The 21,554-nt window shown below is 37.3% G+C and overlaps 1 protein-coding gene across 3 annotated transcripts in view; it reads right to left on the reverse strand.

Moving 5' to 3' along the window:
• Nucleotides 1–20,515, reverse strand: part of LOC127428814 (patatin-like phospholipase domain-containing protein 7) — a 36,375-nt gene extending 15,860 nt beyond the window's left edge. For all 3 annotated transcript variants that reach the window (XM_051677425.1, XM_051677426.1, XM_051677427.1), the window contains exons 1-19: nt 20,334–20,515; nt 19,803–19,843; nt 17,936–18,001; nt 17,516–17,603; nt 16,388–16,467; nt 15,978–16,066; nt 15,618–15,758; nt 13,644–13,803; nt 13,167–13,247; nt 12,946–13,074; nt 11,822–11,902; nt 7,130–7,271; nt 6,914–6,997; nt 5,475–5,560; nt 5,223–5,375; nt 5,044–5,121; nt 3,229–3,434; nt 2,523–2,654; nt 1,990–2,113 (exon numbers count right to left, since the gene is read on the reverse strand). In XM_051677425.1, coding sequence (XP_051533385.1) covers nt 1,990–2,113; nt 2,523–2,654; nt 3,229–3,434; nt 5,044–5,121; nt 5,223–5,375; nt 5,475–5,560; nt 6,914–6,997; nt 7,130–7,271; nt 11,822–11,902; nt 12,946–13,074; nt 13,167–13,247; nt 13,644–13,803; nt 15,618–15,758; nt 15,978–16,066; nt 16,388–16,467; nt 17,516–17,603; nt 17,936–18,001; nt 19,803–19,841 — 1,959 coding nt within the window. In that variant the 5' untranslated portion in view covers nt 19,842–19,843; nt 20,334–20,515. The remainder of the gene's footprint in view (nt 1–1,989; nt 2,114–2,522; nt 2,655–3,228; nt 3,435–5,043; nt 5,122–5,222; nt 5,376–5,474; nt 5,561–6,913; nt 6,998–7,129; nt 7,272–11,821; nt 11,903–12,945; nt 13,075–13,166; nt 13,248–13,643; nt 13,804–15,617; nt 15,759–15,977; nt 16,067–16,387; nt 16,468–17,515; nt 17,604–17,935; nt 18,002–19,802; nt 19,844–20,333) is intronic.
• Nucleotides 20,516–21,554: the final 1,039 nt, after the last annotated feature.

Genomic DNA, 21,554 nt, shown 5'->3' on the forward strand with positions numbered 1-21,554 from the left:
CAGGCCAGCAGTTCAGATTTTGACTTTACCTGACATCAATTTCACTGCCCACAAAAAAATGAAGGCTTTGAAAGCAAATATGACATTATTAGTTTAGTTTTCTTTGTAAAAAAAGAAAAAAAAAAAAAAAGAAAGCTATAATATTACTCAATTATAAATTCGACTAAACACAATTTTTTAAAAACAATGGTATACATGACAAAACAATACTAATGCTTCAAAAGCTATCACAAGTCTTTCTCACAAATTTAACCAGCTATAGATAATGTTACCTTGGGGATGTATTTAAATTAGCACAATTCAAAAATTTGAATGTCTGCAAGGCATAAAAGCACATGTACATTATCGACAAACATTAAATATAGTGAAAACTCAGTATTGGCCCAATCAACAGTTTTCCTGACTAACCACTGTGTGCTAACATGATGATTCTAATTGCCGTTGGACTGTTTTCTAGTTCCGGTCTCATAAGAAGCAATGAAAAAACTACCAATACAATTTTAAGTGTTAGCTGGAGAACAAATGAGTTCAGGCTCAACTTGTGCTGTTGTAGGCTTAAACTTTGACAGGGGAGGTACTGTCTCTCTAAAGAATCGGCACTATGGAGCCACATGCCTTTTATTTTTTTACTATTTTTACAAATGTAATACACTAAACATCACATTATCCACAAAGAACATTAGCCGATGCGAGTGAAAACACTGGAGACTGGAAAACGGAAACAGGCTTTTATTATGAATCATGGAACACTTCCACATCCAGGAAAAGGGTGAATAGAACAAGAGACAGTGCTGTCAATTGGCCTCGTTATTACATTTTTTTTTATTTTTGTCTGTTGATCATGATTTCAATATTTAGTCAGATTTATTAATTTTAGTACATTCTAGTTGAGGAAAGCAACATTTTAGATGACATTAACGTGCAAAATGACTAAAACCTGTAAAACTGTAACCAACCAAACGTTTACCAATTACTGAAAACTGAAATATGTATAATCACTTAAGTATCATGATATCTGCAGGTATGAAGGAATGAAATTTAATACTTTTATATAAAGATTTAAGACCACTTTCACAATGAAAAAAATGGTTTAAAATACATTAAATAATAAAATTATCAGGTCAATACAAAACCACTTAGGCTACTTGGATGTCTCTGGAAATGTTATTATATTATATTGTGCATTTATGCGTTTTCTTTTTTAAATAATATAATACATAATTTTTAAAATGTTCATTATTCATTATGAATGCATTACCTAATGTTGACATATGTAACTTTTACTGTCTATATGTATTAGTATACGTATGTAGAACATTAAAACTCTAAATGAATTCATTATGAATGCATTACCTAATGTTAACTGGTTTTAACCAGTCAGAGAACTCAATTTTTTCGAACCCAGCGCATTCCATACTGCTATAACAGATCTGTTAGCATGCAAATTAGTTACCAAAGTTGCCAAAGTTGCCACCAACCAATCAAAACACACGTTTGCTGTTTTAAGCATCTCCTCTTTTCACGCCCCAAAATGTAAGGCCTATGAATATTTAAAACTTCTTGTATTTTATTGAAGATATTTAAGACTCTTTATGGCCTTAGAAATTAAAAAGTGAATTTAATACTTTGTCTTTTTAAGTACCCATGGGTACTCTGTGTATATTAAAGGTTTACCAACATAAACAACATGAGAAAACAGCCCTGAAAGCCTGAATGCTTGAAATAATAGTATTAGCTACATTTTAGAATTTACTGTGTTGTGAATTCTACACATATTTATTATACAGTACTGTAACTATTTATAAAAGCAATAAGGCACTTAAGGCTGTGCTTTACTGTAAATATTTTAGGCACTACGATGCTCATCATGCCTTCCATGAACAGGTAACAAATGCAGGTAAAAAAAAATAAAAATAAAGGCAGGAATAAGATTGCAATGACAGCAAAGTGGTCTATTCCAGTACATGTCATGCATGTGCAAAAGCTCACCACTCCAATGAGATCTCCTCTGCCATACTCTCCCGTCAGCTCCTTTTTCCCATCCTCCTTCCTGATGACGGAACGCAGGCGTCCACTAAGCACTATAAAAGTACTGTCAGACTTATCACCCTGCCTGAGAAAGAGAAAGAGAGAGAGAGAGAGAGAGAGAGAGAGAGAGAGAGAGAGGATCGTGTGTCATAGAAGATTTATGAGATGCTGAGAGAGCTAATCTGTTTTAGCCAGAGGCCTGAAAAGAGGAAGTCGCCAAGTTTATTCAATTGTATTCTGTCCAAAACTCTCACAGAGGAATCACTGGAGTAAAAGGAGAAAAATATCATAATACACAGTTTATCTGCAATCTATTCTCAGCTGAGCCAAGAACACAGCATGGAGGACATTTAATACTAATACATAGTAATCAAGGTACTGTGTTTAACCTAAAAACAAAAAAGAAAAACAAAAAGAAAGAGGCAATGAGAAAAGAGAGCGGGTGAAATATGGAGAAGATGTAAGTGGTAAATATCAGAGCAAATGAAATAGACCTGTAGACAGCTCTGCCCGCCTCCACAGCCATCCAGTCAAGGGCAAAGTCAATCTGTCTGACGAAAGATGACATCCTTCTTACGACGGTATGAGCAACGTTCAGCACCACTGTGGGCTCAGCTCGCATGATCCTGAGACAACACACACATACAGTATATATGTGTGTATATAGAAGAATGAGTCAATGCATCTGCTGGAGAGCCTACCTGTCAATGTGAACAAGGGCTTCAATTAATAAGACCCTAAATTACACTTAAGATACTCAGATTTTTATTCAAGGCATTTGAAATGTCAGACAGAAATACTGATTACAATGCACACATTTCTGCAAATTTCTTCTGTGTTTTCTGTACAGCTGGTCACGACAATAGTTGTTTGTTTTTTTTGCATGCCAATCTATTATTGTATGAACTTTTTCAGATAAACTCGCCTCTAAACAACAGAAAAACTAAACGAACTATGACTGGATGCTTTAAATGTCGGTCAGTCAGACTGTTTCTGTCTAAGTGGGCAGTTCTTGGTCAGAATATGCTACGAAGTGGACCAGACTATATGCAGATGTCAAAAGACTGGCTATGTGAGACTAGGAAAACGGTCATGTAAATTGTTAGAGCAATACACTGAACATCTTTCAACATTATAAGTGGATTCCAAGGAAAAGTGCAGAACACAACCCTTTAAAGTGAGTGTTTGTTTGTGGCCTACTCATAGAAATGTGTTTTAGAGATGGACAGGAAGCTGCAGTCACGGTGCGCCCGCACAGTAAAGATGAGTGGTTCGCCTGTCAGCACGGCCAGCTGACCCACCAGCTCTCCTGGGCGAGCCACGAACAGACACGTATCCTCCTCCCTGTCGATCATCCGCTGGTATACATGCAGCGTGCCTGAGATCACAAACTGCACACTCACTTCCTAAAGGACACACATCCACAGAGTCAAAACAGTCATTCGGTCAGGGTAATGCATTACAAAGAAGAAATCCAAAGACACAGCACTGTCCAGATACATTCATGTTCTATTGGAATAAGCCCACTCAGAATCCACACATTTTTTGTGCTGATTGTGGGTGAAAATCAGCAGAAATCTGTGGATTGGAAGCAAAATATGGTTAAATAACTTAAACATAGCAGAGAGTACAACAATGGTAGCAAATGGAAGCATTTTCAAATTATACAAAATATCTAATAAATAAACATACAAGAGGAAGGGGATGTGCAGAATTTGTGAATGATCGGTATTAAAATTCTAGTCTGGCCTAGTGATCTTATTAGCTTCAATCATGTCCCATAATGTTTTTAGAAAGCAAACAAACATCCATGTTTGATAACAAGATCAGTATGCAAACATTCAAACGGTGTATCAAAACCCAATGAGCTGCCTACCTAGACAGTATTTTTGGGCATCACCGGCATGTTCCTCACACAAGGACTGTCTGAAATTCTAGATATCAAATAATACTACCTTCTAAAATACTTTATTTTGGCAATATCACATACATGCTTACTAGTGATGTCATTAAATATTGATATATCGATTACTGATCGACATGTTATTTTATCGATATATTGTTGTGGCATCGATATATTAAAATTAGTTGACATTTAAATAAGAAGCCTAATTTGCATGCTTTCCAATTCACTCAGTTGGCCTTCTGTTAAACAGTCTGGGGTAATAGCGTTTGGTGACCACAAAAGGGTGATATAACTTTCCTGAAGCCGGTTGCAGGTAGGACAGGCACAGATATCGCGCGCACGCACACGCACACACACACACACACACACACACACACACACACACACAGGACGAGCTGATGCGGTGCAGCAGATGGCAGTCCAAAGTTACAAAGGTTTTGGTACTTTCATAATGAACTAAGTGACGATGAGTTTTCAGGTTAGTGTATGAAACTGGTGTAACTGTACAAACTGAATATTTAGAAAAGGTGATGTTTATTATACAATTTATCTATATGTAGCCTTGAATAGGTCTTTCATTCATGTTGTCAAACCACAAAATGACATACTTGTAACTGAAAATACTTTGTGTAGGCTATATGAAAAATACAATATACATCCAGTGATGACTAGAGTACATAATCTTTGTCCTTTGATAATGATTTGGGTCGAATTTAATTGAAAACTATGCGAGATGGGCTCCGTGGTGCTCCTTTAATTTACCCTGTCGCTCACACTTTACCAAAGTTGTGTTGAGAAATATGTTTAATAAGTCAAAGAATATTGTGCAATGAGCAGCCCTATTTATATCTGAAAAATAACCCGATATATAATCGATAATCATCGGGACAATCTTCCAATTATCAATGCGTGAAAAAGGCATCGATCCCAAGCTATGCTTACATAATCCTGTTTATGAAGTTGCCTCATGCAAAGCATCACAAATCAAACACCTATGAGGTTCCAACTCTGGTGGGATGATGTCTTTGTAAAAAGGTTCCCAGTTAGGCAGCATATGGTCAAACAACTCACTAGGGTTTGAGACACAGTCACTGTTCAAGATGTCTCACCTGATCTCCTTGGCGAGCTACAATAGATCCAGCCTTAACCTGATGCAGTGTCACCCTGCCCTCCAGCAAACTGGGGTCCTAAACACACACAGCACAAATAAAAATATTCAAAAAGATTTTGCATTTAAATAATACATTAAACATGAATATATTTCCAAGTGTTGGAGGTGTATATTGACCTGCAGCTGAAAAATACCCAGCAAGTCTTTCTTGGCAGCCTGGAATATGGCTCCTATTTTACTGGGGGGCACATCAGAGCATGGCGCATTGTCCGTGTAATGAATCACAGTGGATGGAGCTTGCTGCATGGTCACACTCTTCTTCAGAATGGACTGAAGAAAATATAAACGTGAATGAAAAATGATCTGAAATGTTCAAAACTCTAGAGATATTAGAAGGAACTGAAAGAGATGAAATGGAGGGTGAGAAACCTTGTAAATTACAGGACTGGATGGAGGATCGTCTATGGTGACTCGGGCCCGTTCGTAAGCCATGTTCAGGTCGTTTCCTGCCACCCCTGCATAGGTGGGGTTTAGGTAATAGAATTAGGTAATACATGGTAAATAACATCACACTGCACATAATTCAGATTTTTTTTTCCAAATCCGATCTTTAGGATTGACTGTCGGCACTGTTATTGTGCAAGAGACAGTTTATTCAGGGAGTGTAGTTCATTTCTGGGTATATATACATTGGTTGCTTAAGCTATAATGTAAGAACCTGCACAGTGCCAAGAGACTTTATTCTACAATAACTAAGATTTCAAGCTGCAAGTATGGTAAGACAGAAGTTTGCAGATGGAAACATATGTCTGACATCATGTGGCATATGAGATTTTAAGCAATGGAGGAGGCATTACTGAATTTAACCCATAAAAAGAATAGTTCACCCAAAAAATGAAAATTCTCTCATCATTTACTACACCTCATGCCATCCCAGATGTGTATGACTTTCTTTCTTCTGCAGAACACAAAGATTTTAGAAGAATAACTCAGCTCTGTAGGCCCAATTTAAGTAAATGGTGACCGAAAATTTGAAGCTCCAAAAAGCACACAAAGACAAAATAAAAAAATCCATAAGACTCCAGTGGTTTAATCCATGTCTTTTGAAGCAATCTAATCAATTTTGGGTGATAACAGACCAAAATCTAACTTTTTCACTGTACATCTTGCTATTACATTCTCTATGCACATTCATGCTTTCAAGCTCGATAACACATCCTAGTGCTTGACGTATGCACAGAGCACTAGATGGCACTAGGAAGTGTGATCGAGCTTGAAATCATGATCACCAAGGAGACTACTGATGTCATTTTTATGGTGAAAAAGGAGTTATATTTTAGTCTGTTCTCACTCAAAATCAATTTGATTGCTTCAGAAGACATGGATTAAACCACTGGAGTAGTATGGATTCATTTTATGCTGTCTTTATGTGCTTTTTGGAGCTTCAAAGTTTTGGTCACCATTCACTTGCATTATATGGACCTACAGAGCTGACATATTCTTCTAAAATCTTTGTTTGTGTTCTGCAGACGAAAGTCATACACATCTGGGATGGCATGAGGGGGAGTTAATGATGAGAGAATTTTCATTTTTGGTGAACTATTGCTTTAATATTCTTGAATTAAGCTCTGACAGCCCAGATTATAACTCATTTCTAAAAAAAGTATTTTTATTTAATTTTAAACCCCATACGAATGTGGCTTGAATGAGTTTTGTAAAAACTCTCTATTTTTTTTTTTTTTTTGTTGATCAGAGAAACAAATATGTTTTGGGCTGCCTGTTTGAAGAAAGCCTTGGTTACTGAAAAGCAGAATCTGTGTGAGTGGAGAGGAAGATGGTGGATGATCTATCAGACAGCGTGGTGTTACCTGTGCTCTCAACAGGCATTGAGACTGAGCGAGACCTGCGCACAACTGAGGATGCGTTTTCATATGAACTAGCTTGCCCTCCATCTGAGTGATGAGAAATTTATATCACTCTCAAAACAGCCATGCATGACCAAAATTCTTAAATTCTTTTGTATTTGTTTGGAAATAATACTGTAGCTGAATGAAGAAATGAAGTGATGTGTTTGTGCTGTGCACCCGAGTCTGTAAAGTGCTCTCCAGAGCTGTGCAGGTGCTCGTCTTCTGATGTTGTCTGAAAGTGGGGCTTGCGCGGGACTCTAATGGGACTCCCCTCAGCGAGCACACTGTTGACTGTGAAAAGCGGTACTGCTTGTCTGTCCTACACACACACACACACACACACACACACACACACGTCATTAGACACACAATCATCTAGCACTGGCACACAGAAATCAATTTTACTAGTCTAAGCAAAAGCCATACTGCTATACTGAAAGATAGAATTTCTTACTTCTTAATTGCTCATGAAGTGATGCAAATTTTTGTGTTCTATTAATTTATTAAATTCATATAAATGACCTGAATACACCACTTCAGTGATGAACATGTTTTCATTTTATGAATGAAATTTCATTTTGACATTTCTTTGGCAAGGTATGTTATCATTTATTTGAAAGAAGTGGAGCAGTTTTGTTTTAAAATAGTATTATAAAATAGTATTAACCTTTTAAAAAACTTCTGTCTGCAAAATCAGATGGGCAGTATAATCAACAAACATGAAGCTGTTTTGTTATTTTTCAAGAAAACCATAAAACAGGAATATTACATTAAAGTTAGGACCCTGTGAACCTTCATGACTGTGTGTCAACATCAGTAAGTCTCTTAAAAATATCAGAGATTTTGATCTTTTTATGACATGGCAAAGTTGGTTGAGGTTGTTAAATGGTATAACCCCAAGAAAACATGATATTCATGATTCAAAGGTCATATTTGTACAAAATATTTGTGTATACGTTCACATTCAAGGTATTCAAGGTAATTCGTGGAAACTATTCAAGAAAAATAAATTATAGCTAGTGCCTTCAGTCGATTAAATTTTTTTAATCGCGATTAATCACAGAAATTTGACACTATATACAGTTGAAGTCACAGTTCACATACACCTTAGCCAAATACATTTAAACTCAGTTTTTCACAATTCCTGACATTTAATCGTGAAAACATTCCCCATCTTAGGTCAGTTAGGATCACTATATTTTAAGAATGTGAAATGTCAGAATAATAGTAGAGAGAATGATTTATTTCAGCTTTTATTTCTTTCATCACATTCCCAGTGGGTCAGAAGTTTACATACACTTTGTTAGTATTTGGTAGCATTGCCTTTAAATTGTTTGTACTTGAGTCAAACATTTTGGGTAGCCTTCCACAAGCTTCTCACAATAAGCTGCTAGAATTTTGGCCCATTCCTCCAGACAGAACTGGTGTAATGGAGTCAGGTTTGTAGGTCTTCTTGCTCACACAGGCTTTGTGATGGCCACTCCAAAACCTTGACTTTGTTGTCCACAAGCCATTTTGCCATAACTTTGGTGGTATGCTTGGGCTCATTGTCCATTTGGAAGACCCATTTGTGACCAAGCTTTAACTTCATGGCTGATGTCTTGCGATGTTGCTTCAATATATCCACATAATTTTCCTTCCTCATGATGCCATCTATTTTGTGAAGTGCACCAGTCCCTCCTGCAGCAAAGCACCCCCACAACATGATACTGCCACCCCATGCTTCACGGTTGGGATGGTGTTCTTCAGCTTGCAAGCCTCACCCTTTTTCCTCCAAACATAACGATGGTCATTATGCCCAAACAGTTTGATTTTTGTTTCATCAGACCAGAGGACATTTCTCCAAAAACTAAGATCTTTGTACCCATGTGCACTTGCAAACTGTAGTCTGGCTTTTTTATGGTGGTTTTGGAGCAGTGGCTTCTTCCTTGCTGAGCAGCCTTTCAGGTTATGTCGATATAGGGCTCATTTGTCTGTGGATATAGATACTGTTTCCTCCAGTATCTTCACAAGGTCCTTTGCTGTTGTTCTGGGATTGATTTGCACTTTTCACACCAAACTACATTCATCTCTAGGAGACAGAATGTGTCTCCTTCCTGAGCGGTATGATGGCTGCGTGGTCCCATGGTGTTTATACTTGCGTACTATTGTTTGTACAGATGAACGTGGTACTTTCAGGCATTTGGAAATTGCTCCAAGGATAAACCAGACTTGTGGAGGTCCACAATATTTTTTGTTGATTTTTGTTGATTTCTTGGCTGATTTCTTTTGATTTTCCCATGATGTCAAGCAAAGAGACATTGAGTTTGAAAGTAGGCCTTAAAATACATCCACAGGTACACCTCCAATTCAATACACCTCCTATCAGAAGCTTATTGGCTAATTATCTAAAGGCTTGATATAATTTTCTGGAATTTTCCAAGCTGCTTAAAGGCACAGTTAACTTAGTGTATGTAAACTTCTGACCCACTGTCAGAAATTGTGATATAGTCAATTAAAAGTGAAACAATCTGTCTGTAAACAATTGTTGGAAAAATGACTTGTGTCCTGCACAAAGTAGATTTTCTTTGCCAAAACTACAGTTTGCTAATATGAAATCTGTGGAGTGGTTAAAAAATGAGTTTTAATGACTTAGTGTATGTAAACTTCTGACTTCAACTGTATGATTGGTGTGCTTCTGTGGTAATAAAAATGTGCATTTAGGCTGAAAAATACTTGATTTCTATCACAAGTCCCATCTGGGCTTGTTTTGTATGTACATCAAATAGCGCTAAGAGCTCCTTTCTCCATAATTTTATCACTGACAGGGAAACGCTGTCAGATTCTTTTATTTACTGAGATAACAACCTCCCCAGCTCTATCATAGGAGAGAGCATAACAGTCAACTAGTGGGTTACGACAGTACCGCCCATAGAATGACTATGGGACTGCCGCGTTATGCTGTTTTATGCTAAGCTTGTAGGCTCCTCTGGGTAGAAGGGCTCGGGCGCTGTTGTGTGTCTGTTTGTGGCATGTGTGTCAGTGTAATGACTCCCGGCGGACACATTACAATGGTTCCGCCCTTCACACCAGTGTTTATGCTGTATTAATGGTAAATGCGTTAATCGCTATTAAAAAAAATTAACGCATTAAGCTTTCAAAATTAAATCGCATGTGGGTCATTCCTGGTATTCGGTGCCTTTTGTGCCCCTGGTAAATATCATGATCTTATTGCCTTTAAATATTGAATTCTAGCAATTTTAAAGTTGTATTTTACATAAATAACACCATTTAAACTTTAAGCATATTAAAGTTGATAAAAAAAATTTTTTTAAACATTTTAAACCACCAAATATCAAAATTTTTCATATGTCCCCAGGCTTGTGTATCCTATTTTCATGATGAATACAAGACTTACTAGGAGTGATTTTTTCACATTTTTCAAATTGTTGGGTATATCAGTAACACTTCTCTCTTATGTATAGATTTTTTAAATTATTAAATTTATTGTAAAAATTATAATAAAGTTTTTAAGCGTGTCTCTAATATTGTCCACTCTGTTATTTTCGACAACTGTCTCTTTAAATGGAAGCTGGAAAAATGAAATGACATCATATCATAAAGCTAACATCACTTCCTTGGAGGGAAAACAACCTGAAGGCAAGTGATACCCTCTATTATTTCAATTGTCTTTTTTTATCTTTCCAATCTGATGTGGTCAACCTTAATAAGTCCACTATGTTAAGGGAACTATGAAAAAAGTCAGTATTAGTTCATATTTTTTAAATAAACATTTCAAAATCCATTCGATTCTTTATTTGATAAACCTTCTATGGCTGGTTTTAGCTTTTAAGAGGACAAAGGCCCATACATTTAAATCATAAGTCTTTCAAACTGTTGTTCATTTGTCCCTAACAGGGTGGACATTTTTGGTCCTTCATTTCATTTATTTTGTTTCATAAATGCTTAAATATATTTACCTGAGCTTGACCAAAATCATTTTTCAAATCTCCCTATCATTATTACACAAGAAGTGATTTTAAAAACGGTGTTTGATTTTCTAAACATTATGATTTCCAAAAGGCACTGAATACCAGGAATGACCCATGTGTTCACGCATTAATATTGACAGCCCTAATTATAAAATTCACTTAATGGTTATATCACTCATTTTCAGGGTTATTAAATCAACTTTTGTTGAAATGGTATAAACGTTTTCCAAAGCTGTATGAAACCAACATGGCTACAAAGAGTGCACTTTCAAGACTACTTGATAAATGCATTTTTAGATTTTTACTAGAATTTTCCTTTTCATCATCCTCATTTGTCACTGACCTTGGTTCATTTTTACAATCGTTTGTGCTTTTTCAGAACAAACACAACCCAATTCAGCTGATCAAAAGTGAGTGTAGTGTTCTGTTAACACGTAACTTTGCCTGTTGTTGAGACTAAGTTGTTTTTTTAGTAGAAGGGAGAGCCAATTTCACAGCACAAGCCAAAGGTTCTCCTTAAATCAAAACAGAAAACAACTCCCTTGTCCTGTCTATGCTGCTGAGATGACAAAAGAGGCTGATGTAATGAGATGACATGTGTATGTAGGTTTGTGCTGTGCCATGCATTGGAGGTTGATGGGAGATTTTAACCCCAGAGGGCATTAAAGCCTGTCCTTTAAAGGAGAGCTGAGGTCTTATGATCCATGTCATTCAACCGGACTGAGTTTTATGGCTCAACTGCAGGAGTGATTATGCCACATTATGGTGGTTAATGTAGCATGAAATAACACAGAGTGTGTGTAAAAAAATAAAAACATTTTTAAGTGATTGAGTGTGTGCATGTGTACGTGTGATCTTAAAAGTAATAATTCTGAGATGCATGCATACTCTCTCTAACCTGATTGAAAAGCTCGGTCGTCAGCCCCAGGTAGTGGTGAAGTGCTAGGAAAGTGACTCTCTGCAGACGCACCATGATTATCTAAACAGCCAAAGACAGACAAAGAAACAAAACAGATGGTTATGACAAACAGACTCGTCCGTATTTAATTTCTTAATGCACATTCCTGTTCGTACTGTGTACAGTTCAGAAGTGCACGTTATTTCAAGAATAACGTGTACGCATACAAAGAAATGTATACAAAAATAAAACGAATAATGAATACAAAAAAGTGTTTGTCTGTGTAATCTTACATCAAAATCTAATAACTTGCTCCGCCTCTGAAACAACTTTACTTTTTTGGTGACGTCACCAATCCCTCTTGCATTTCAACCACTCCCCTCCACCCACATGGGCTTCATTGTTGTATGTAACGCACACTTTTTACGATCCAAACAGTTGCTAATGGATAGAAAAAACTACATTTTTTCACGCTGAATATCCTGTTTCCCTCAGAAATATCTGTAATGGGTTGTGAATGGCATTTCATGTTGACTTAAACCTGTGTCTATTCACGTTTACACATTAACATCAATTCATTAATCAGCATCTTCGCTTACCCTAATGAATGACAGTGTGAGCTATGCCAATATCGGTTAGCCAATCATAACAGAATACATTTACATAAAGAGGTACAGTAACAAAAACAGTCTGTTTAATTGTAATACTGTTTTCAAACTGAAAGCGAAAATGCTACATCATGCAGCACAATAACAGCCAATCAGAACACATTTCATGCATAATATATAGTTATATGGAGCAGGATTTTGAACCAATGAGATTTCAATGTGGACGGGGCTACCAAGTGTTACCGGTCACAGCTGATTAGAACAAAAACTCAGATTAATATGAAAGAGCTTTTATGGCTTCATCAAATCGCCCCTGGTTAGAACATTGTGTAAGGCACAGAAAGAGGATGGGAAATAAATGAGGAAAGTCACTAAATGATGACTGTTTTGGCACAAGAAACCTTGACTAACATCATAAGTCGACATCAGTAAAAAAGTAAAATATGGCCCCTTTAAATACAGAATTGCTGATGTTCAGTAAGACTGAGGTCACAGTGATGCAGACTCCATATGTACCTGTATGACTCTCACTAGAGTCTCAGGGTATTTCTCAAACACAGACTGGAAAGCTGAGGCAGGCAGACGCAATATGGTAGACCTGACCGCTGCACGTGCCGACACAGTCTTATAAGGAGCAGGATAACCCTGGAGAATGAAGGCAGGGAGAGGAAGGATCAAGCATTAATCTCTTTGCACTGGAACTGGATAAGCAGTCAAAAAGAGACAAGAGAATGTACCGTGATGATGTCTAGAATGCTGAGCAGACTGTGAACACTGTCCCCAGGCAACACGTCCTTCACCACAGGATCTGTGCCATCCTTAAAAATAAAAAAGGCACTTCTTTTCAAGAGTGACTTTCACACATAGTACCCATTAAGTAACCTGAGGTTAAGTTTCTCGATCAAAGCATGATGGTGATGTTCATGATTCAATTATTGCAGGGTTCATATCTATAACCTTTCAGGCAGCATCCCAGACGTACTAAGCTACAACACCCTGCTTTAAACCAATCGTCACTATTTCATTACTTCAACAAAGTTTAGGGCTATGTATGTTCAGAATAGCAATACAGCACACTATCACATTACTCTGACATTTCTGCAGTATGTATAATGTGCACACTGCACAGTATGCACATTTTCTTTATGCATGGAATACCAGATGATCTAGCACATTTGTAAATCTCAAATGGGAATTATGTGGCTCATCCTTACAGGCTCGTGGATGCAAAGCTCTAGTCTTCCGTCCTGAACCACATAGATGCTTTCATCGTCATCTCCCGGCCTAAACAGCCCCTCTCCTTCCTGCAGCTCCACAAAAACCATGTGCCGACACAGCTCCAGGAACAAGGGCTTCTCAAAATGACCTAGTACCCTGAAATCCATTGACACAAGATAAGGGTTTGACATACTTACAAATTCATGCTTCAACATAAGTTTCACCATGAGATGGGACAATTGTCAATTTCACGGTGAATTATTGAGTGGTCATTATACAAAATATCTGACTGCAAAATAGTGCTATTGACTCTGAATTAAATATTCAACAGAACTGTTTAATAAGAGACATTTAGTATGTATACAGTGGCAAGAAAAATTATGTGAACCCTTTCTGCACTAACTGGTCATAAAATGTGATCTCATCTTCATTAAAGTAACAAGTATAGACAAATAAAATGTGCTTAAGCTAACAATACACAAACAATTATAATCTTTCGTGTCTTTATTGAACACATCCTGTTAAACATTCACAGTGCTATGGATAAAGTAAGTGAACACATGGATTTAATAACCAGCCGATCCTCCTTCAGCAGCAATAACTTCAACCAAGCGTTTCCAGTAGCTGGGATTAGACCTGCACAACATTAAGAAGGAATTTTGGACCATTCTTCCTTACAGAACTGCTTCAGCTAAGCCATATTCTTAGGATGACTGGCGTGAACGGCTCTCTTGAGGTCATTCCACAGCATCTCTATTGAGTTAAGATCTGGACTCTGACTGGGCCACTCCAAAAGGTCGATTTTTTTTGGAAGCCATTCCACAGTGGATTTATTAAACGTTTAGGGTCATTGTCCTGCTGCATCACCCAACTTCTACTTAGCTTCAGCTGGTGCACAGCCACCCAGAAATTATCCTGTAGGATGTCTTGATGAACTTGTGAATTAATTTTTCCCTCGATGATGGCAAGCGGTCCACGCCCCGAAGCAGCACAACAGCCCCAAATCATGATGCTCCCTCCACCGTACTTCACAGATAGGATGATGTTTTCATGTTCTTATGTGGTGCCCATATGTAGTGCGTTTTCTTCCCAAACAATTCAACCATAGTTTCATCAGTCCACAAAACATTTTCCCAGTAGCATTGCAGAGTGTCAAGGTGGTCTTTGGCAAACTTCAGGCATGCAACAATGTTGTGTGGAAAGCAGCGACTTCCTTCGTAGTGTCCTGCCATGGACACCATGCCTGTTTAATGTTTTCTGTACAGTAGACTCAAGAACAGAGATGTTAACCAGTTCCAATGATTCCTTCAAGTCTTTAGCTGTCACTCTAGGTTTTTTTTTTTTTTTACCTCATTGAGCATTCTGTGGTGTGCCCTTTGAGTCATCTTGGCTGGACAGCCACTTCTAGGGAGAGAATCCACAGTACTAAATCATCTTCATTTATAGACAATTTGTCTAACTGTGGACAGATGAATATTTATGTTCTTTGAGATAACTTTGTTACCCTTTCCAGCTTTATGTGAAGCAACAATTCTTGATCATAGGTCTTCAGAGATCTCTTTTTTGCAAGGCATGGTCCATGTCAGCAGATGCTTCTTGTTAATAGCAAACTCAAAATGTTTGAGTGCTTTTTATAAGTCAAAGTAGCTCTAACCCACACATCCAATCTCGTTTCGTTATTTGGATGCCAGGCTTGTCAAGTCCTCACTCTAATTAGCTTTTGTTGACTCATTAGGGTCACATACATTTTCCAACCTACACTGTGAATGTTTGAATGATGTATTCAATATGTACAAGAACAATACAATAATTTGTGTTATTAGTTAAAATAGATTGTGTTTGTTTATTACTGTAACTCAGATGAAGATCAAACCAGATTTTAAGATACATTTATACATAAATGCAGGTAATTACAAAGAGTTCAAATACTCTTTCTTGCCACTGTATATACTGTATTATACTGTATTTACCTAACATTCTTGAGCATGTAGAGAACCTCTGAGGGCAGGTTTGAGCTCTGGACATCAAACTCAGTAAGATCCGCCTCCAAGAGTGAGGGAGGTGGCTCTTTGGGCTGTAGAGTGGGTGGCTCCTTCCTAATCCGCAGGATCCTTTATGACATCATAGCAGGAATAAAACATGAAGCTTTGACTGGAAAACTCAAAACTAAATTACTGACACAGATTTAGAAATAACCAGAAATAGTGCATAATCTAGTTACCTTTGCCCTTAAATTGTGCATGAGAGAGACAGTGGTAAAAGAGAGGGCAACGAGGTGGCGTGTACTATAAATCCGGTGGTGAACATGAGAATCTAAAGAGAAAACAAACCTGCGAGCTATACTCAGAACTTTAGGCCTCTTTCGAGAGCGCTGTTTAGACACTGAAGCGGAGGAAGGTGTGGAGGACAAGGTCTGGACCTGAGAGATGGAAATAGAAAAACCAAGGGAGGAAGGAGAACGTAAAAAAATTAACAGGTTAGTCATGTGCCATTTGACACACTCTATGCTGCTCTCCAGTGGAGGCAGGGTAAAATGACATTAGAAAATGCACATTTTAATTAAACTGATATAAATGAATGTTTGATCACTGTGGAGCAAATCTCTACAGAGTCAGAACAACTGGCTGTTTATCTTGGAAATGGAGAACAAATCTGAACTCTGAATGTGACAATTAAAAGTTGAAAACAGGCTACAAATCACACCAGGCAAGCACATGAGTTGCATTGAGCTATGATTCACCTTTCTCATGATTTTCCTGCCATAGAAGAGCACTTTATCTCTCTTCCTGAAGCGATACCGAGGGACACCAGCTTGCTGACCTGGAAACACAAACACACAGAACTGCTGTAACCAAAAATGCCAAATAACCCACTGGCCGCATTATCACATGCTTGGGAGATGTTTCATTAACATACCATAGCCTGATTCTTGCAAACTGTAGGCATTTAAAAGGTTGATAATTTTAACAGGTAAGGTCGGGCAAGGAGGCGGCAGGAACCGGCTGAACAGTCAAAGTAATATTTAATGTAAACTTAAACAAAAAGACACAAACACAAATGCACACACTGCAGCTGCGTGTGGCTCTCTCTCCTGAACTGCCGCATCCGGCTGCATTTATCCCTCTCTTCGGCTGATTAGCCCGATTGGGGGCCGGGCGTGCGTAGTCACGGCCCGGCCCTGCCCTCCTCCTCGTCACGCTCCTCCTCATTTGCCTCAGGCCGGGGAACCCCTTCCATAACGTACATCCCCCCCTTTTCCACCATCAGGCCAAACAGTTCTCGTTGTTCCGTGCCAGTCCTGGCCAGCTGGTGCGGTTAAGTTTTTTTTTCCACTGTGGTGCGGTGTAATCAGGAGAATGTATGAAACAGATCCATCTGTTGGCGGCGGCGTGAGAGGTAAACATTGGAGCTATTGCGCTATGGAGGATGATTGCATATTACAGTTTTTAGGACTGCTTTTTTTGTCCCATGACTAAAAAATTATTTGTATTGTATTATTTATTTGTATAAGTATTATATGAAAATAGTATATGAGAATATATTGATACATTGTGTTTTAATGAGCCCTCCCTGACAAAAAAGGCATGTCGAAAAATTATTTTACTTTTATTTACTTCACCCAAATATTAGTGAACCTGGCAAGCCAGACACAACTAAAAGCAGCTAATGATATGATCCCTTTAACACTGATGAAGTTATTATTAAGTTCAAGAACTACAGCTTAAAAAAAAAAAAAAAAAAAAAAACAGTAAATAGTTCTTTAGACTTTCCTTACAATACGAAAAACTATATCCAACTCTATAGTTGGAAAGTGTTTAAAAGTGTGAAACTCCAAGCATCTATTTATGGACACAGAAGTTAAACTTACTTGCTAGTTTGTATCTGCGGTACAGGAGAAGCACAGAGATTCCTATCAGAAACACAGACACCACTGCCCCGATCAATACACCCGTCAGCTGCAACAGACAACAATTACAGTCATGTAAGATAAAGGAATTTATCTGATTTTACTGGCAGACTGAAAGATCTAGATGAAAAATAACATTAATTTCACTTTCATTAAAAACAAGTTATCAAAAATAGAACTAATTTTAAATCTAAAAGAGTTTGCGACATGGGTTTACTCCAAAAAGTATCATAAACCTCTGTTACTTGTTACATAATGTGTGATACTTGATCTGGGTCAGTCCAAACTCTTTTCCCCCTGCACAAAAATCTGCATGGGAAACTGATGTGGGAAGAGAGACTTTCAGAGTAATTCTGGGAATACAGCAGTGAGTTTCTGTACCATGGTGGTCTGCATCCTCTCCTCCACAAAGTGCTGCAGCCGGGAACGAATATCATTTGTAATAGCCTGTGGAAATACACATCAAAATACATACAGTGAGACACACAAACACACACAGTTTAAGGAATCCAATTAAAAAAATAGTGTAAATAAAAAAATTTTAAGTTCTGCACTACTAGCGAACTGAATTGCAAAAACACTTTCAAACAGGTTTCCCGAACAATCCCCCAATTTTCCATTGGCCGCACAAACTGATGGGTCAGAGTCGAGAACAGTCGCGTTGGTTGAGCCAAGTTACTTTGTCAGACTGGTCAGTATGCTCAAACAAACAGAGCAATGTTTTGATAGCGCCACAAAGCCACAGTGTTAACACTATTTTGGGACATAACAACCAACTCAAGAATGGCTTTTATAGTTGTTTCTGCATATTTACCTAGAGCTAGGATGGGAGAAAGTATTTAAACATAGAAAGAACTACACACTTTAAAGATAAAAACCCAACCCTCCTGGATATGATCCTCTTTTATATTTGTACTTATAATTCATTTATATTTGTTCCACAGACCATTACAAGTTGAAAGAAACCCCACGACTGATGTGGGTTTACTTTGAAATCATCATGTATATGTTTCTAGTACAAACCTAATTAAAGAGCCCATATTATGCTCTTAAGGTTCATAATTTTATTTTGGGGGTCTACTAGAATAGGTTTACATGCTTTAATGTTCATAAAACACATAATTTTCCTCAGACTGTACATTGCTGCAGCACCTCTTTTCACCCTCTGTCTGAAACGCTCCGTTTTAGCTCCTGTCTCTTTAAAGCCCCCCTTTCCAAAAAAGCCCAGTCTGCTCTGATTGGTCAGCTGGCCCAGTCTATTGTGATTGGTCAACCGCTTAGAGTGTGTGTCGGAAATGTAATGCCCCTTACCATAACCGAGTTTCAGCTCCTGAGGCTTCCTGAGCAGCGCATTCCTGAGGCGGGCATTATACAAATGTGTTACATAGTGACGTAGCTATGTCACAGAAGTAATGGCTGGACTGCAAACCAGGCGTTTCAGGCAGTTCAGAAGCAGTGTTTTCTGTGAGAGAGAGTAACTCCCTTTGGCGTGAACTTTGTGCTTTGTAGCTTTGCAGAACTTTTACATGCACAAACAGCTATATTACACACTAAAGGAAACGTAAAATCCCCAAATGCATAATAGGGCCTCTCTAACTGAAACTCAAAGGGGCCAGTGCTTGTTCAGTTTCCTTCCTCTCAGCACAAAAACACAAACAGTGCTTCCTTTCACAAAAATAGAGGAGTAATGTGACAACATAGACCTGTCTGCTCAACAACTAATGCAGAGAGTCCTTATTAAGAAATGTCAATTCTGCACAGCACAAGCAAATTCTGACAGGGTCCACTATGATGCAATAAAGTTAGACATAAAGATCGGGACATACCGTCAACTTTTTTAAAAACAGGTAGTGGATAGAACACAAAGAATCCACTTGAAAATTAAAGTCATAACGACAAGGCCCAGGAAGGCAACTACAACAAAAAGGACATTCATTTCAAAAAGACACTGCAATCCCTTAATATTCTGCACTGCTTTTGTAATTTCATTCCACATATTCTTAGATTTGTATTTATTATTTGTTATACTTATATATTGTTATTACTCTTATATTAGGCATATTTGCAGTTTATAATGTTGAATATTTTCTTTTTACATATTTCTTAGGTCTTTCATTAATTTACAACTTTTTATAAACTTGTTTAGTTATCTATTAATATATATTTACATTTAACACAACAACCTGTACAATCATTACAATAAAATGCTTCACTTAGCCTAAACTTAAGATGTTTAGATGATACTTACAGGATACATACACTGGTCTCCATTCTCATTTTCCCCCATTTCTAAAAAGACATAAATCAATTAATTGATAGAGAAAGCATCGTTTATTGACATTTCAATAGTAGCATATCTCTATTCTGACAATAAGTTTACATGCCTCTGAGAGTTAATCTGAACTGCAACACTTCTCATCTACCAGGTGCTAAACAAATAAGCTTCTGTTGATTTGTTCTTAACAAGCCTTGTCAAACCATTTAAATAGGTAGGCTTATGAAATTTCCAGTTTAATGTGACCTAATGTTTATGCTGTCAGATACTGAAGCAGTGGTGACTAGTCTATTGGGCGTTTCAGTTACTGTATTTAATATGTAAACAACCACGTCAGCTAGTACAAACACTTGAATTCTGCTTCAGGTGTAAACCATCTGCACATATATACAAATAAAACATGTATATCTTTTAAAAACGCAAATGAAAACTGAAATAGCAGGTGTTTATAAATGACAGAGCAATTTGCTATTTAGCTAGCAAACTAGCTCGAGTTGCACTTACTGTTTTAAGACAGCGAAATAGAGGACCGACCCTCAAATAATCCAGTTTTAAAGAGTTAATTTATCCCACAGCTACTCGCGGGGCCACTTTCTTGTAAAATGAACGCACATTTCACTGCATCGCATAATTTGGCAGCTCATTTTTCGCACCATGAAATCAAATCTGTGCTGTATTGCCTAGCCAGTCATTCGCGTGGCAGTGTTCTGCATTTCCATTGGTTACAATCGACATCAAATAGCCAATCAGAGTCGTTGTTGTTGACTGTTCATTGACGTTTGTTGACAGGAGGGAAGGTTGAGATTTCTAAAAGTTCTTTGGAATTCACTAATAGAAAATATTAACTGGAAAAAAGTATGGCTTCTACCATACAAATTATGTATCATTCCCCAATAAAGTCAGAGACGTAAACCTTAAAATCTTACATAGAATAAACCCTACTAATAACAAGATGACATTGTAGAAATTTAGTATTCACAGTCAGCCATGATTACTTTAATCAATGAGTGAAAGTGTCAAATAACAGGACGGTTAATGAGATTAAGCGTATTCGGCTGGTCATGTGATTATAACATGGCAGCCCCCATGTGCGGACCCTCTCCATTTAGAATAAAACAGCTTTTATAAGGTTACTGATATGACTGGAGATTTTATTTTAATGTGAGTGGTCATGATTTCCTACATATATTGCAAAATTACTATTGCCTATTTTAATGAGGGAAAAATTACTGAGCACCTTTAATTTGAATTGCATCATTTGTAAAGTGAATCTTGAGTCAGCAGACCATCTTTTTTAAAAATGTCACCTTACTTCAAAATTTTGGGTTGAACTGACCAGATTTTTTGCCTTAAAAACTAGACAAGCATTCACTTTAACATTAAGTGATGTAATATGTTACTTTTCTCATCATAATCATAATATAGAATATATAGTTAATGTAATAATATTATTAGCAAAATATTTTATTCATAAATATACGTTCTCATCAACTGTACCCAAGTTTACTTTTCTTTTTTCTTCTTTTTTTTCTTTTTTTGCAAGACTTATTTAATATTGACTCTCAGAACACTGAACAACAAAAAAAGTGTCAAAATTGTCAAACTGTATGACGAATTATTAAATTTGTCTTAATTCATTTGTAATTCTATTACCTTTTTTATTAGTTATTTATCCTTTTCCTTTGGTTATTTATTTTCTTTCTGTTTTAACATCATCCAATGTTA

The sequence above is a fragment of the Myxocyprinus asiaticus genome, chromosome 38, assembly GCF_019703515.2.
Source record: "Myxocyprinus asiaticus isolate MX2 ecotype Aquarium Trade chromosome 38, UBuf_Myxa_2, whole genome shotgun sequence".
Taxonomy (NCBI): domain Eukaryota; kingdom Metazoa; phylum Chordata; class Actinopteri; order Cypriniformes; family Catostomidae; genus Myxocyprinus; species Myxocyprinus asiaticus.